Below are 17,628 nucleotides of genomic sequence, written 5' to 3' on the forward strand. Positions count from 1 at the left end.
GCTCCTCCGCCCTGGCAGTTTCCGTCAGGAGGGAGCTCTGGCTGAAGGTTTGGAAAGCGGACGCTGCCTCCAAACGTTCCTTGGCGGGGCTACCGTTTGCGGGTTCCCGCCTTTTCGGGGTCCGCCTAGACGAACTTATTTCGGAGGCCACGGGTGGTAAAAGCACCCATCTTCCTCAACCCCAAGCCAGGGGCGCCCCCCGCGGACGCCCTGGTGCGTCTCGTTTTCGGTCCTCCCGCAGGGCCTCTGGGGCTCCCACCACAGCTGCCGCTTCGGCTCCTCCCCAGGATAAGCATAGGAAGCCGTTTTTTTCGGGCGCAGCCCTCCTGGCGCAAGCCGCAGGCTGCCCGCACACCCGCAGCAAAGCAATCCTCTGCCTGAAGGCGCGCCCCCACCCACCCGGGTGGGGGGCCGGCTCCTCCTTTTCAGGGACGTCTGGTTGGCTCACGTCTCCGACGCCTGGGCCCTCGAAATTGTGTGCTCCGGATACAAAATCGAATTTGCATCCTTCCCTCCAGATCGGTTCTTTCGCTCCCGCCTGCCACGGGACCCGAAACGCGCGGTTGCGTTCTCCGCGGCCGTTCAAGCCTTACTGGACAGGGGGGTGATTACCCCCGTTCCTCTAGAGGAAAGGTTCCAAGGGTTCTACTCGAACCTCTTTGTAGTTCCCAAGAAGGGAGGTTCCATGCGGCCCATTTTGGACCTCAAAAAGCTCAACCGTTTTCTCCTCCTTCGACGGTTTCGGATGGAGTCCCTCCGTTCCGCGGTGGCTTCCCTGGAGCAGGGAGATTTCATGTCTTCCATCGATATACAGGATGCCTACCTCCATGTTCCGGTAGCCCGGTGTCACCATCGCTTCCTCCGGTTCGCCGTGGGGGACCTCCACTTCCAGTTTGTCGCCCTTCCCTTTGGGCTGGCAACAGCCCCCCGGGTGTTCACCAAGGTCCTGGCCCCGGTTTTGGCCTTACTCCGTTCCAGGGGTGTTTTTCTGCTACCGTACTTGGACGATATCCTCATCAAGGCTCCGTCCCTTTCTCAAGCGGTTGCCAGCGTGGATCTCACTCTAGAGACTCTGACGAGGTTCGGTTGGGTCATCAACTTCCCCAAGTCCTCCCTTCCCCCCTCCAGACAACTGGTCTTCCTGGGAATGCTTTTAGACACGGGAGCGGCGGAAGTACGTCTTCCCTCGGAAAAACGTCTGATCCTCCGTGGGGCGGTTCGGGGTCTCCTTCTCCACCGTCGACCGTCCTTCCGCTTCTGCATGCGGGTCTTGGGGCAGATGGTTGCCTGCTTCGAGGCGATCCCGTTTGCGCAGTTTCACTCCCGCCCTCTCCAACGGGCGATCCTCTCCTCCTGGGACAAATCGCCGCAGTCTCTGGATCATCCCTTCCATCTATCGCCTCCGGTGAGGTCATCTCTCCGCTGGTGGTTACAGTCCCCTCTTCTGGGCAGGTCTTTTCTGCCACTCAACTGGTTGGTGGTTACAACCGATGCCAGTCTCTTGGGCTGGGGAGGCGTGTTTCCTCCCCGATCCGTCCAGGGCATTTGGTCTCCATTGGAGTCCAAACTCTCGATCAATGTCCTGGAGCTGAGAGCGGCCCTTTTGTCTCTACGACACTGGACTCATCTGTTGAAGGGTCATCCAGTTCGTGTACAATCGGACAACGCCACGGCTGTGGCGTACATAAACCACCAGGGGGGCACTCGCAGCGCTGCTGCAATGAGGGAGGTCTCCAGCATTCTCCGTTGGGCAGAAGCCCACGTCCCGGCCCTATCGGCAATTTTTATTCCAGGGGTGGACAATTGGGCGGCGGACTTCCTCAGTCGCACCACTGTCGACCCCGGCGAGTGGTCTCTTCACCCGGAGGTATTCGAGGCCATTTGCCTTCGTTGGGGCATACCGGACGTGGACCTCATGGCCTCCAAGTTCAATCACAAGGTCCCCGCCTATCTGTCCAGGGCCAGGGATCCGGGAGCTTGCGGAGCCGACGCCCTCGTTCTTCCTTGGCGAGGCTTCGCGCGTCCATACATATTCCCTCCCATCCCACTCCTGCCCAAGGTCCTTCGGAAGATCGCGGCGGAAGGCGTCTCGGTGATTCTGGTCGCTCCGGACTGGCCCCGCCGGTCTTGGTATGCCGACCTCATGCTGCTCCTGGCAGACGCGCCCTGGCCGCTGCCCGCCAGGGAAGATCTTCTCTCTCAGGGACCGATCTTCCACCCGCGTTTAAGGTCCCTACGTTTGACGGCGTGGTTGTTGAGACCACCGTCCTGACACGTAGGGGTTTTTCTGCGGACGTCGTCCGCACCATGATCCGCGCCCGTAAGCCGTCCTCTTCTAGGATCTATTATAGGACCTGGAGGACCTATTTGGGGTTCTGTGCCGATCTAGGGATTCCTCCGCTCCGCTTTTCTCTCCCCACCGTTTTGTCCTTCCTGCAGAGCGGACTTGCCCAAGGTCTGGGTCTTAGTTCTTTGAAGGGTCAGGTGTCTGCGCTGTCCATTTTGTTTCAGCGCCCACTGGCCCCCCTTGGTCCTGTCAAGACCTTCCTTCAGGGCGTGGCTCACGCGGTTCCCCCGTACCGGCCTCCGGTACCGCCCTGGGACCTGAACCTGGTTCTCTCAGCGCTCCAGGCTTCTCCTTTCGAGCCTCTGCGGACGGTTTCCTTGCGACTTCTGTCCTGCAAGGTTATTTTCCTTGTAGCCGTCACCTCTCTTCGGAGGGTGTCCGAATTGGCTGCACTCTCCTGTCTGGAACCTTTCCTAGTGTTCCACCAGGACAAGGTAGTTCTTCGTCCGGTCCCTTCCTTCCTTCCTAAGGTGGTCTCCGCCTTTCATCTGAACGAGGACATCGTTCTCCCCTCTTTGTGTCCTTCCCCTTCCCACCCTAGGGAGAGGGAACTTCATCGCCTGGACGTTGTCAGGGCGCTCAAGGCTTACCTGGAGGTAACCAGCTCTTTCAGGCGTACTGACTCGCTCTTTGTGGTTCCGGAGGGGTCGCGCAGAGGGTTGGCGGCATCCAAAGTTGCTATCGCCCGTTTTGTCAAGATGGCTGTTGCTGAGGCTTATCTCGCCAAGGGCAAGGTTCCGCCCCTCGGTGTTACCGCTCATTCCACTAGAGCGGTCGGGGCTTCCTGGGCTCAGAGAAATCGGGCTTCTACGGAGCAGATTTGCAAGGCGGCCACTTGGTCCTCCTTGCACACCTTCACCAAGTTCTACAGGGTGCATACTCATGCGTCGGCTGACGCTGCTTTAGGCCGTCTGGTGTTGCAGGCGGCAGTTGATTGATGCCTCCGGTGTTGGTCTAGTTTGTTCTGGTCCCTCCCTTCTGGGACTGCTCTGGAACGTCCCATGGTTTCCTGTGTCCCCCAAGGAATATGGGCGAGAAAAGGAGACTTTTGTATTACTTACCAGTAAAGTCTCTTTCTCGCTCTTCCTTGGGGGACACAGCACCCGCCCTTCATTTGGGTTTACAGTTGTGGTTCCGGCTTGGTTGCCCCCGTCGGGGCTTGACGGTTCTTTTTCCGGTTGGTGGTTATCTTTCACTACTTGGACACGCAACTGGCAGTCTCTTCTCCAGGCTGAAGGGTATAGCTGATGGAGGAGGGGCTTACAGCTTTCACTTAGTGTCACGCCTCCTAGGGAGCAGAGCTATACCCATGGTTTCCTGTGTCCCCCAAGGAAGAGCGAGAAAGAGACTTTACTGGTAAGTAATACAAAAGTCTCCTTTTTTTGCAAACCCATAGAAATGAATGGGTCTGTTTGCAATCTGCAAAAAAATGCGGCTTAGACACAAAATACAGTGCTGTGTACATGTGGCCATAGAGTTAGGCTGCAGGTCACAAGGTACAATGGGAGCTATTTTGTGCTAAATAATCCTTCAGGTTAAGCCTCATTCACACGTCAGTGTTTCACGGATGTGTGCTGTCCGTGTTCTCCACGGACAGCACACGTCCCCATTCATTTTAATGTGTGTATCCACACATCAGTGTTTTAGCACAGTCCGTGGGTCAGTGTTTTTAGCACGTATGCATGCTCTAGTTTGTCCGTGTTACGGAAAACCGTGCAGCTCCTGAACCATCAATTCAGTATTCAAAGGCACGCAGACAGTATCTCTCCGATATGGTCGATCACTGGGTTAAAATCTGGACTTCCACTTCAGTCGATCTCTTTGTCTCCTAGATATTATGTAAGACAACTCGACCTAGTGAAATACCGTAGATGTTCTAGTAATCCAGGTTGCCCCTGACGAAGCGAGAGCGAAACCCGGATCAGGCAGGTGGAGGAACTAGATGCATTTTATATGATTTTATATTATTCTACTTGTTTTAAATTTTTTAAGTATAAATAAAAAAGCGTGATTACTAGAACACCTACGGTATTTTACTAGGTCGAGTTGTCTTACGTAATATCTAGGAGACAAAGAGATCGACTGAAGTGGAAGTCTGGATTTTAACCCAGTGATCGACCATATCGGAGAGATACTGTCTGCGTGCCTTTGAATACTGATACTTCCATTGATGGTTCAGGAGCTGCACAGTTTTTACATAATATTCAGGACTAAGGCCCCTTTCACACGGGCGAGTTTTCCGCGCGGATGCGATGCGTGAGGTGAACGCATTGCACCTGCACTGAATCCGGACCCATTAATTTCTATGGGGCTGTGCACATGAGTGGTAATTTTCAGGCATCACTTGTGCGTTGCGTGAAAATCGCAGCATGCTCTATATTGTGCGTTTTTCACGCATCACAGGCCCCATAGAAGTGAATGGGGCTGCGTAAAAATCGCAAGCATCCGCAAGCAAGTGCGGATGCGGTGCGATTTTCACACACTGTTGCTAGGAGACAATCGGGATGGAGACCCGATCATTATTATTTTCCCTTTTAACATGGTTATAAGGGAAAATAATAGTATTCTTAATACAGAATGCATAGTACAATAGGGCTGGAGGGGTTAAAAAAATAACTAAATAATTTAACTCCCCTTAATCCACTTGATCGCGCAGCCCAGCTTATCTTCTTTCTTCAGGACCCGGGTAAAGGACCTGTGATGACGTCACTGCACTCATCACGTGGTCCGTCACATGATCCATCACCATGGTAAAAGATCATGTGATGGACCATGTGATGATCGCAGTGATGTCATCACAGGTCCTTTACCCAGGTCCTGAAGACAGAAGAGATGCCGGCTGCGCGATCAAGTGGATTAAGGTGAGTTAAATTATTTAGTTATTTTTTTTAACCCCTCCAGCGCTAGTTTACTATGCATTCTGTATTAAGAATGTATTATTTTCCCTTATAACATGGTTCTAAGGGAAAATAATACAATCTACAGAACACCTAACCCAAACCTGAACTTCTGTGAAGAAGTTCGGTTTGGGTACCAAACATGCCGATTTTTCTCATGAGCGTGCAAAACGCATAACAATGTTTTGCACTCGCGCGAAAAAATCTCGCATTTTCCCGCAACGCACCCGCATCTTATCCGGGCAAAAAACATGACGCCCGTGTGAAAGAGGCCTAAGTGTGAACTTGAACCTACCTCAACCATAGACCTGCTGCGCTCCAAGCAAAATTGCGGTTTGAGACTTTATTTTATTTTTAATTTTATTTTTCGTTTTTAAAAGCTCACGTCCATTATAGTCTATACATCCATGTTGCATCTGTGTCTCACGGATCATTAAGAAGAGATGCTTTGAAAATTATTTTTTAGCTGTTCAGTGTCAGTGAAATACGGATGCAACATGGACAGCAAAAAACTGACACACGGACAGCTTCACGGATGCATCACTGACCACCTGCTCACGGTTTTGAGCACGGACACGGACGTGTGAATGAGGCTTTATTCCAATTGTGGGATACCTAATATTTGTATATATTTTTTTTTTTTTACTGCACAGTAAAATTGTGTTTTTTTCCTTTTTTGTTGACTTTTATTATTTTGATCACTTTATTTATAAAAAAAAAAATTAATTATGGGATTAATATTTTTTATTGTTTTTTTTTAATTTATGATGTATTCTGTGTGTCACTAGGACACAGACTGCTGTTGGAAAGTAACTAATATGCCCGATCAGCAGGATTACTTATAAGAAATCCATCAGCAGAATCTAGTACCATTATATGCAATAATACATGAGTAGTACTGCAGATAAGGAGTCCAGATTGCTGTTTTTTATTTTCTTACTGCCCCTTCTTCTCGCTGTCAGGGTTTAAATCTGCACTCTTATACATTTATCAAGCCTGGATTTCCCATACATAAGTTTAGATCCCTCTGCGCTGAAGTAAGAAGTACATAGTTAGTAACTGCTGGTTCTTAAAGGGGTTTTTGATACTGATGGCCTATCTTCAGACACCCGGGACCCCCGCCCATCCGCTGTTTGAGAAGGCACCGGCGCACATTGTATAGTGGCTTTGCTTGGTATCACGCTCAGCCCCATAGAAGTGAATGGACCCCCACCGATCCTGAGGATAGATCATCCGTATCAAAATCTCAGAAAACCTCTTTAAAGGCGATTGTTTGGCCAACAACTATCTTTCCTGACTCCTTCCCAATTCCCCCATACACATACACATTCGGCTTGGGCATACTTACCAACGTTTCAGTTGGTAAAATTGGGGCATATAAGCCCCGTCCTCAGGAACGCCCAGAGTTCACCCGGGTTTGCATTAGTCCCAACCACTTTCGGGCCGGGACAGAGCGAATTTGTCGGGACGGTTTCTGAAAATCAGGTACAGTCCTGGCAAATTAGAGACGGGTGGCAGCTATAGGGAGACGGAAGAAAGTCCTGCCAGACACTTCTGGGGACAGCTTATCTCCTGTGGCAGATGTAGAGAGCAGAGCCTCTAGGTGTAATGGCAACGCCCCCATTGCTCCTAGAGACTAATTTGCATATAGTGAAACATCATTTATCTCAGCAATACAGGCACATATAAACATGGGGCCAACACAGATGCCTTCAGCTGCCAAGAGCTCATGTAACAGGTCAGCCAGTGTCATAGGTACAAATCTGCTGACAGGTGCCCTTTAAAGCAAATTTTTTTTTCATGATCCTCTCCTCCGTTGCGCCGCTGTGGCCCCCTTTTTCTTTTGGCGCCTGATATGCTAATTAATAGCACTGATACAGGGAGGAGTAGAACCGAACCAGAGTTCGGGAAATGGTTTTTTACAGTATAAATCAATTACTGAAGTTATGCGAAGTCTCGCAAGACTTCGCGAAGTAATTACTTCGGCTCATCGGAGCCAATACATTCTAATACTGTATGGAGCACTCGCTCTGTACAATATTGAAACAAAGTTTTATGCAAATCGACTTCGGATGTTTCATCCGAAGTCAATTCGCTCATCCCTACACATGACCTTCTCCCATGTCTCCTCTGCATCATTCAGATGGTCATTGGCGAACTCCAAACGTTCCTGGACATGTGCTGGCGTGAGCAGGGGGCCTTTGCGTGCCCTGCAGGATTGTGTGCTCCCAGCTCTGTTCAGGTCATTGACCAGGTCTTCCCGTGTAGTTCTGGGTGGATTCCTGACCTTTCTCAGAATTATGCTTCCCCGGTCTGGGGCTCCAGGCAAGAGCTCGCCTCGTTGGGTAAGATTGACAGTCATCTTGTGTTTCTTCCATTTTCTAATAATTGTGCCAACAGTTGTTGCCTTCTCACCAAGCTGCTTGCCTATTGTCCTGTAGCCCATCCCAGCCTTGTGCAGGTCTACCATTGTGTCCCTGGTGTCCTTAGACAGCTCTTTGGTGTTGGCCATAGTGGAGAGGTTGGAGTGTGATTGTGAGTGTGCGGACAGGTGTCTTAATACAGGTAATGAGGTCAAACTGGTGCAATTAATGCAGGTAATGAGTGCAGAGTAGGAGGGCTTCTGAAAGAAAACTAACCCGTCTGTGAGAGACAGAGTTCTTGCTGGTTGGTAGGTGATCAAATACTTATTTCATGCAATAGAATGCAAGTTAATTATTTGAAAATCATACAATGTGATTTTCTGGATTTATTATTATTGTTTTATATAGTCTCTCTCACAGTTGAAGTGTACCTACGATAAAAACTGAAAACCTCTCCTTCTTTGTAGGTGGGAAAACTTGCAAAATCACCAGTGTATCAAATACTTATTTTCCTCCTTTAATGTCATTTTCTCCACTTTCTTTTCTAGACTTCCTTCATTATACTTCATTCATCAACTTGTGAAAATATGCCTGTGAAGAAAAAGAGAAAATCCTCCGCTTCCGAAGAACTGAACCTGAAGAAATGTAGAATAACTGGGTATGATGATGCTGCGTCATGCTGGTTTGCGGTCGTCACGAGGGTGGTGTTCGCTGAATACTTTGTTTTCTCTCAGGTATTGCAGGACTCAGACACCGAATAGAGTAATCAATGAAGACCTGTTCTCCAGCAAGAAGTGCCTGGCGTGGTTTTACGAGTATGCAGGTCAGTGTGGTGGTAACGGTGGAAGATGCTACTTTCCATGCACTGCACCTGCCATATTAAAAGAACAGGGTGGTGTAGGTGGGGGGCTTTTGAAAACTCCCACTCTCTTTTGGAAACCTATGGAAGTACATAATAGTACTGCTGCCGATGAATCCAGGTCTGTAGTTTTTGTGTAGATGCCCACCCCAAGTCACATTTGATAAATCCGCTGCCCAGCTAACACTTTCCTACCCACTTAGGTGTTGCAGATGGCTGTCCATCCTGGTGGTTTTTGTACCCCCTTGTGTACATATAGTAATAAATGGTCACCTCTCTGCTCTGTAGATAGCTAAATGTTATTATGCTATATAAATTCTTCTTTACTCGCACAGGTCCAGATGAGATTGTTGGTCCAGAAGCTATGGAAAAATTCTGTGAAGATATTGGTGTTGAACCAGAAAATGTAAGTACCATTATGCACATATTTGTTATTTTAAGGCTGTGAACACCTTCGGTGGATAGTTTATGACTGCGTTTTACTCATTTTGGGCCAAAAATCTTTTTTAGTTGGTCTTTTATTAGACACTTTCAGCAGTTTTTGTACTAAGGGTTAAGTTCTAGCCTAGCTGTGGAACATCTTACTTTCAGTTCTACACTGAGTCCAACCATGTTGCTGTTCTGAAGGCTCAGTCTGTAGCCCTGATCTCTGAACTCCTGACCACTCATTACACTCATTTAAGTCATACTCTTCTAAAATTAATAATAATCACGGAGGGAGTTGGGAAAGAGAGAGCTGTCAGCTGAACGATTGTTTGGGCGACATCTATTAAATATGTATGGGCAGCATTACTCAGAGAACGCTATCAATCACTCATAACACCTCCCCATGTATAACTATCAGTGACTGACAGCCATCTCTGTATACACACTTACACACAGAATGCTATCATTCACTGATAACACCTCCCCATGTATAACTATCAGTGACTGACAGCAATCTCTGTATACACACTTACACAGAGAATGCTATCACTGATAACACCTCCCTGTGGACAGATATAAGTGACTGACAGCCATCTCTGTATACACACACAGGGAATGCTATCCATCTCTGATAACACCTCCCTGTGGACAGTTATCAGTGACTGACAGTTCTTTATGTATGCACACTTACACAGAGAATGCTATCCATCACTGATAACATGTAAAAAATGAAATCCATAATAGAAAACTATATATCAATCTGCTCAGCTCCTCCTGCTATATAACATGCATTGCATTTTGTGGTGACAGGTCCTTTTTAAATACCCTTCTTGTGCAAAATATGTGCTTTGAATTACTAGTACTTTGCGATCAAATAGCATTTTCATCTAAAATGAGGGAGGGGGAGAAATCGGTCCCATACTAATGTCATATTTTATCTCCTATACCAGGCCATATTTGGTCCTTTTAAATAAAAACTGTTCCATACAATTATATAGCATCATCTACAGATCCCTTCATAATATAACATTGCCACCTTGTAGGGCTCAGAAGTTCACAGACACATAATGTGGCTTGTACATGAGGTCTAACTATAAATCCTTGAGTTATTTCTTCTCCCATGATGTCAGAAGCGTTCTGGTGAGCTGTGAGTGAGTGAGCTGTGTGCAGCACCCACACGAGTGAGTGAGCTGTGTGCAGCACCCACACGAGTGAGTGAGCTGTGTGCAGCACCCACACGAGTGAGTGAGCTGTGTGCAGCACCCACACGAGTGAGTGAGCTGTGTGCAGCACCCACACGAGTGAGTGAGCTGTGTGCAGCACCCACACGAGTGAGTGAGCTGTGTGCAGCACCCACACGAGTGAGTGAGCTGTGTGCAGCACCCACACGAGTGAGTGAGCTGTGTGCAGCACCCACACGAGTGAGTGAGCTGTGTGCAGCACCCACACGAGTGAGTGAGCTGTGTGCAGCACCCACACGAGTGAGTGAGCTGTGTGCAGCACCCACACGAGTGAGTGAGCTGTGTGCAGCACCCACACGAGTGAGTGAGCTGTGTGCAGCACCCACACGAGTGAGTGAGCTGTGTGCAGCACCCACACGAGTGAGTGAGCTGTGTGCAGCACCCACACGAGTGAGTGAGCTGTGTGCAGCACCCACACGAGTGAGTGAGCTGTGTGCAGCACCCACACGAGTGAGTGAGCTGTGTGCAGCACCCACACGAGTGAGTGAGCTGTGTGCAGCACCCACACGAGTGAGTGAGCTGTGTGCAGCACCCACACGAGTGAGTGAGCTGTGTGCAGCACCCACACGAGTGAGTGAGCTGTGTGCAGCACCCACACGAGTGAGTGAGCTGTGTGCAGCACCCACACGAGTGAGTGAGCTGTGTGCAGCACCCACACGAGTGAGTGAGCTGTGTGCAGCACCCACACGAGTGAGTGAGCTGTGTGCAGCACCCACACGAGTGAGTGAGCTGTGTGCAGCACCCACACGAGTGAGTGAGCTGTGTGCAGCACCCACACGAGTGAGTGAGCTGTGTGCAGCACCCACACGAGTGAGTGAGCTGTGTGCAGCACCCACACGAGTGAGTGAGCTGTGTGCAGCACCCACACGAGTGAGTGAGCTGTGTGCAGCACCCACACGAGTGAGTGAGCTGTGTGCAGCACCCACACGAGTGAGTGAGCTGTGTGCAGCACCCACACGAGTGAGTGAGCTGTGTGCAGCACCCACACGAGTGAGTGAGCTGTGTGCAGCACCCACACGAGTGAGTGAGCTGTGTGCAGCACCCACACGAGTGAGTGAGCTGTGTGCAGCACCCACACGAGTGAGTGAGCTGTGTGCAGCACCCACACGAGTGAGTGAGCTGTGTGCAGCACCCACACGAGTGAGTGAGCTGTGTGCAGCACCCACACGAGTGAGTGAGCTGTGTGCAGCACCCACACGAGTGAGTGAGCTGTGTGCAGCACCCACACGAGTGAGTGAGCTGTGTGCAGCACCCACACGAGTGAGTGAGCTGTGTGCAGCACCCACACGAGTGAGTGAGCTGTGTGCAGCACCCACACGAGTGAGTGAGCTGTGTGCAGCACCCACACGAGTGAGTGAGCTGTGTGCAGCACCCACACGAGTGAGTGAGCTGTGTGCAGCACCCACACGAGTGAGTGAGCTGTGTGCAGCACCCACACGAGTGAGTGAGCTGTGTGCAGCACCCACACGAGTGAGTGAGCTGTGTGCAGCACCCACACGAGTGAGTGAGCTGTGTGCAGCACCCACACGAGTGAGTGAGCTGTGTGCAGCACCCACACGAGTGAGTGAGCTGTGTGCAGCACCCACACGAGTGAGTGAGCTGTGTGCAGCACCCACACGAGTGAGTGAGCTGTGTGCAGCACCCACACGAGTGAGTGAGCTGTGTGCAGCACCCACACGAGTGAGTGAGCTGTGTGCAGCACCCACACGAGTGAGTGAGCTGTGTGCAGCACCCACACGAGTGAGTGAGCTGTGTGCAGCACCCACACGAGTGAGTGAGCTGTGTGCAGCACCCACACGAGTGAGTGAGCTGTGTGCAGCACCCACACGAGTGAGTGAGCTGTGTGCAGCACCCACACGAGTGAGTGAGCTGTGTGCAGCACCCACACGAGTGAGTGAGCTGTGTGCAGCACCCACACGAGTGAGTGAGCTGTGTGCAGCACCCACACGAGTGAGTGAGCTGTGTGCAGCACCCACACGAGTGAGTGAGCTGTGTGCAGCACCCACACGAGTGAGTGAGCTGTGTGCAGCACCCACACGAGTGAGCTGTGTGCAGCACCCACACGAGCGAGTGAGCTGTGTGCAGCACCCACACGAGCGAGTGAGTGAGCTGTGTGCAGCACCCACACGAGCGAGTGAGCGAGCTGTGTGCAGCACCCACACGAGCGAGTGAGCGAGCTGTGTGCAGCACCCACACGAGCGAGTGAGCGAGCTGTGTGCAGCACCCACACGAGTGAGTGAGCTGTGTGCAGCACCCACACGAGTGAGTGAGCTGTGTGCAGCACCCACACGAGTGAGTGAGCTGTGTGCAGCACCCACACGAGTGAGTGAGCTGTGTGCAGCACCCACACGAGTGAGTGAGCTGTGTGCAGCACCCACACGAGTGAGTGAGCTGTGTGCAGCACCCACACGAGTGAGTGAGCTGTGTGCAGCACCCACACGAGTGAGTGAGCTGTGTGCAGCACCCACACGAGTGAGTGAGCTGTGTGCAGCACCCACACGAGTGAGTGAGCTGTGTGCAGCACCCACACGAGTGAGTGAGCTGTGTGCAGCACCCACACGAGTGAGTGAGCTGTGTGCAGCACCCACACGAGTGAGTGAGCTGTGTGCAGCACCCACACGAGTGAGTGAGCTGTGTGCAGCACCCACACGAGTGAGTGAGCTGTGTGCAGCACCCACACGAGTGAGTGAGCTGTGTGCAGCACCCACACGAGTGAGTGAGCTGTGTGCAGCACCCACACGAGTGAGTGAGCTGTGTGCAGCACCCACACGAGTGAGTGAGCTGTGTGCAGCACCCACACGAGTGAGTGAGCTGTGTGCAGCACCCACACGAGCGAGCGAGTGAGCGAGCTGTGTGCAGCACCCACACGAGCGAGCGAGTGAGCGAGCTGTGTGCAGCACCCACACGAGCGAGAGAGTGAGCGAGCTGTGTGCAGCACCCACACGAGCGAGCGAGTGAGCGAGCTTTGTGCAGCACCCACACGAGCGAGCGAGTGAGCGAGCTGTGTGCAGCACCCACACGAGCGAGCGAGTGAGCGAGCTGTGTGCAGCACCCACACGAGCGAGCGAGTGAGCGAGCTGTGTGCAGCACCCACACGAGCGAGCGAGTGAGCGAGCTGTGTGCAGCACCCACACGAGCGAGCGAGTGAGCGAGCTGTGTGCAGCACCCACACGAGCGAGCGAGTGAGCGAGCTGTGTGCAGCACCCACACGAGCGAGCGAGTGAGCGAGCTGTGTGCAGCACCCACACGAGCGAGCGAGTGAGCGAGCTGTGTGCAGCACCCACACGAGCGAGCGAGTGAGCGAGCTGTGTGCAGCACCCACACGAGCGAGCGAGTGAGCGAGCTGTGTGCAGCACCCACACGAGCGAGCGAGTGAGCGAGCTGTGTGCAGCACCCACACGAGCGAGCGAGTGAGCGAGCTGTGTGCAGCACCCACACGAGCGAGCGAGTGAGCGAGCTGTGTGCAGCACCCACACGAGAGAGCGAGTGAGCGAGCTGTGTGCAGCACCCACACGAGAGAGCGAGTGAGCGAGCTGTGTGCAGCACCCACACGAGAGAGCGAGTGAGCGAGCTGTGTGCAGCACCCACACGAGAGAGTGAGCGAGCTGTGTGCAGCACCCACACGAGCGAGTGAGCTGTGTGCAGCACCCACACGAGCGAGTGAGCTGTGTGCAGCACCCACACGAGCGAGTGAGCTGTGTGCAGCACCCACACGAGCGAGTTCCCAGTTATCCTAAAACTATTTGTTCTGATGTTCCTAACATTTTTTGAGTAGAGTCTACGCACATTACTTTTTTTTATTTTTTTTATAGTATTTTCTCTTCTATTATTTTTCCCCCCAGATTATTATGTTAGTTTTGGCTTGGAAACTAGAAGCAGAAAACATGGGTTTCTTCACAAAGGAAGAGTGGTTAAAAGGAATGACGTCAATACAGTAAGTTTATTTTCTAGTGTTACCTACGGTGATAACTGACCTGGTCCTCCGCCAATCACTCCATAGGGACCAGTGCAGGAGTACTCCTCATTATATTAGGTGCTCACACTACATACATTTTCCCTATCAGCAGGATCAACCCTTTTAATCAGTTGCAGTGTTCACAATAAAATGCAAATGAGGGCTTCAGTGCACCAAGTTATGGGGCCTCAGTGGAGTCAAAGATTTGGCCAATCTTCTATAGCAGCAGAGATGGCTATTTTAGGAACCCCCATAAAAGTGAATGCATAATGCACTGCGCAAGCCTGGCCACCTCTTCATTCACCTCTGTGGGAGTTCTGGAAATAGGCTCAGCTATTTTCGGCTCTCCCATACAAGGGAATAGAGAGCACACTGTGCATGCTCGTTGCTCTCTCCATCATTTTGGGGGCCCTGATCTAGAAATACCTGCACTCTGGGACCTGCTTCTATAAGACATTGGTTGCATATCCTAGAACAGGGATCAGCAACATCCGGCACTCCAGCTGTTTTGAAACTGTAACTCCCAGCATGCTCCATTCACTTCTATGGGAGATCTGAGAACAGACAAGCAATTGTGAATGCTGGGAGTCGTAGTTTCACCACAGCTGGAGTGCTCCGGTTGTTGCTGATCCCTGTCCTCGAGATAAACCACCAAAGTGTTAGATGGCCAACCCCTTCAAGCTGTCTAATACTACAGTTCTTCATCAGCAGGAAACCGTCAGCTCATGAATGTCGAGGATACCAGAATATGTTCAGCTACTTAGGGATTTTATGAAAACTACTTCATGAAAAAATAGATAGTGACCCATTGTTGGAATCGGGTTATCTGTTACTGCTTTATGTTGTCCCCAGATATGGCAGCACAGATTCAGTTTAAAGGGATTGTCCGAGTGTTTAATATTGATAACTTATCCACAGGATAGGTCATCAATATCAAATCCATGGGGGTTCGACTACCAGCACCCTTCAATCAGCTGAGGAGGCTGAGGTGCTCTCATCTTGCCAAGCACAGCACTGTCCATTGGATAGTGGCTGTGCATCATAATGCAGCTCAGCCCTATTCACTTAAATGGGACTGAGCTGCACCTAAGCCATTTGACTGATGAACGTGATGTCACTGGCCGAGGAAGACGCCGCAGTGCTCACTGGAGTGCCACAGCTGATCAGCAGGGGTGCCAGGAGTTCCCCACCGATCAGATATTGGTGACCTATCGTGAGGACAGGCCATCATTATGGAAATCTCGGACAACCTCTTTAAGGAGCAGATGAAACAAGAATGACCAGTCCCCATACTAAGCGATATGTCCTCTATTTTGATCAGTGTTAACCTACTTCTCATGCTTGTGTTTAAGATGTGACAGCACAGAAAAGTTACAGGGTAAATTTGATTATCTACGCGCTCAACTGAACGATAACACTGCCTTTAAGAATATTTACAGATATGCTTTTGACTTTGCTAGGGTAAGTACACGCAACGTTGCATGTCCACAGTTGCCAAGCTTCTGTGCAGTTCAGTATCTCCTGCCTCTGTGTTCTCATATTACATAATTCTGAATGATAAAGGGTAAGGTGTCTGATATTCTACAGTGTCAGTACACTGAACCTCTGACATCAGCGCATGACAGGGGAAACAGGTACTGTCACTACGGGGAGTGGAGGAGACCCCCCACCCCCCCTCCCACCAGGCCAGGATACTGGGATAAAGGAGCAGGAGACCACCTAATGCCACCCTAATCCAATCCATGACCTCCTAACTGTATGAGCCAGCCTCGATGGTAGGGGGGCTCATACTCCGTAACATGGGCCCTTCTGACCCTAACGATCCCTGAAATAGGGAGTCTCCCACAGGCCTAGCAACAAAGGGAAGGGAAAGCCAGTGAGAAAAACCCAGATTGGCAGATAAGCCCCAGCGTCCACAACACACACTGGAGCAACAGCACTTACCTGCCACAACGACTGGGTGGTACAGCATGTTGCTTGCTGACTTTAGGTTCCCCCTCCGGGAAACCCCTAAGACCCCCTTCCGGAGGAACAGACAAACGGGAACATCTAGCATCCATGCCGGGCAGAATACACCAAACACTGACCAGACACGGAACAACAACTAGACGTACAACAAGCCCAGAACATACACCACCACCAAACATAACAACAGGTAAGGTAGAGGATAAGGAGGAGAACATGGGAAAACATCGCTAAAGACCTTGATGTTCCACAAGAAGGCCCTCATGAACAGGTGAAACATCCAGAGAGGAGCAAAGCTTCTTCTCAAACAAAGGCAGACATACAAATGACATCAGGCTCACAACACTAGTATAAGAAGAGCCATGAGGCCACACCCAGCTCCACTTTGCACACAACTTAACCCCGAACACACCAGTATGGGAAGGAACACAAAACTTAAAGGTGAGGTGTCAAAACATGCTTAAACAACATGTTGCCACCGGCAACAAGCATGCATGGCAAAAGTGTCATGGTCCACTACACCAGACCATGACATCCGTGACAGGTACTTATAAATAGAAACCAGAACGCAGGTCATACTCTGTGCTACATTGTAGAGAATTACCATATTTTTCGCTCTATAAGATGCACCTGCCCAAAAGACAAACCTAGGTTTTAGAAGAAGAAAATCAATATTTTTCATCAGAGCTAAGCTCAGACCCCCAATGTTAATTGGACCTCAGCTCAGAGCCTCAATCAGACTTCAGCTCAGACCCCCATTGTTAATAAGACCACCAGTCAGACCTCAAATCTGATCCCCATGTTTATAAGACCCCCCAATCAGATCTCAGATCAGACCCCTAATGTAATTCAGACCTCAGATTAAAGGAAAAATGAATTGACTTCCCTTCCCATGCTCCTGATGCCACCATACCTGAGGTCCAGCTCCTGCTATTTCTGCCTCGCTGTGCTGTGATCTGATCTGATGTTGCACAGTGTGAGGTCACATAGTGCACTGCCATTTTTTAACGCTGTGCGTAGGTCACAGCACAGTGTGCGGGCTGGCAGATAAAGACCAGGGAGCTGCAAGTACTGCCAGCGCAAGGAGCGATGTATTCACTGCTCCCCGGTCCTACTGTACTAATGAGTGCTTCCATAAAGGAAGCGCTCATTAGTATTCGCCCCATAAGACGCACTGACAGTTTCCCCCTCACTTTGGGGGGGAAAAGTTCATCTTATAGGCTGAAAAATACAGTATATTAGTAACTACAGCATATGAAGAGGTCCTTATTATATAGTTTTGCTGCATGGAATCTTTTTCTAATTTACATTTTATAGTCATTTTCTGCTTTATGTTAGGATAAGGACCAGCGGAGTCTGGATCTCGACACAGCAAAATCCATGTTGGCACTTATTCTAGGAAGAACGTGGCCGTTGTTTTCTGTATTCTACCAGTATCTAGAGGTAAGAGAAGCAGGCACATTGGGCAGTGACTACATTTTCCTGCTCTTTACCACCATCCTGTAGTGTGACCTTGTTTTGCTGCAGTACTAAAATTACATGTAGGAGCTGGAAGGACACAGGTTTTCTAGGACT

The 17,628-nt window shown here is 50.6% G+C and overlaps 1 protein-coding gene across 2 annotated transcripts in view; it reads left to right on the forward strand.

Moving 5' to 3' along the window:
* DCUN1D5 (defective in cullin neddylation 1 domain containing 5) overlaps positions 1–17,628 on the forward strand; it is a 48,556-nt gene that overhangs the window by 17,044 nt on the left and 13,884 nt on the right. For both annotated transcript variants that reach the window (XM_040426281.1, XM_040426280.1), the window contains exons 3-8: positions 8,156–8,265; positions 8,342–8,430; positions 8,802–8,872; positions 13,976–14,067; positions 15,441–15,549; positions 17,392–17,496. In XM_040426281.1, the coding sequence (XP_040282215.1) occupies positions 8,195–8,265; positions 8,342–8,430; positions 8,802–8,872; positions 13,976–14,067; positions 15,441–15,549; positions 17,392–17,496 (537 nt within the window). In that variant the 5' untranslated portion in view covers positions 8,156–8,194. The remainder of the gene's footprint in view (positions 1–8,155; positions 8,266–8,341; positions 8,431–8,801; positions 8,873–13,975; positions 14,068–15,440; positions 15,550–17,391; positions 17,497–17,628) is intronic.

This window comes from Bufo bufo, chromosome 3, assembly GCF_905171765.1.
Source record: "Bufo bufo chromosome 3, aBufBuf1.1, whole genome shotgun sequence".
NCBI lineage: Eukaryota > Metazoa > Chordata > Amphibia > Anura > Bufonidae > Bufo > Bufo bufo.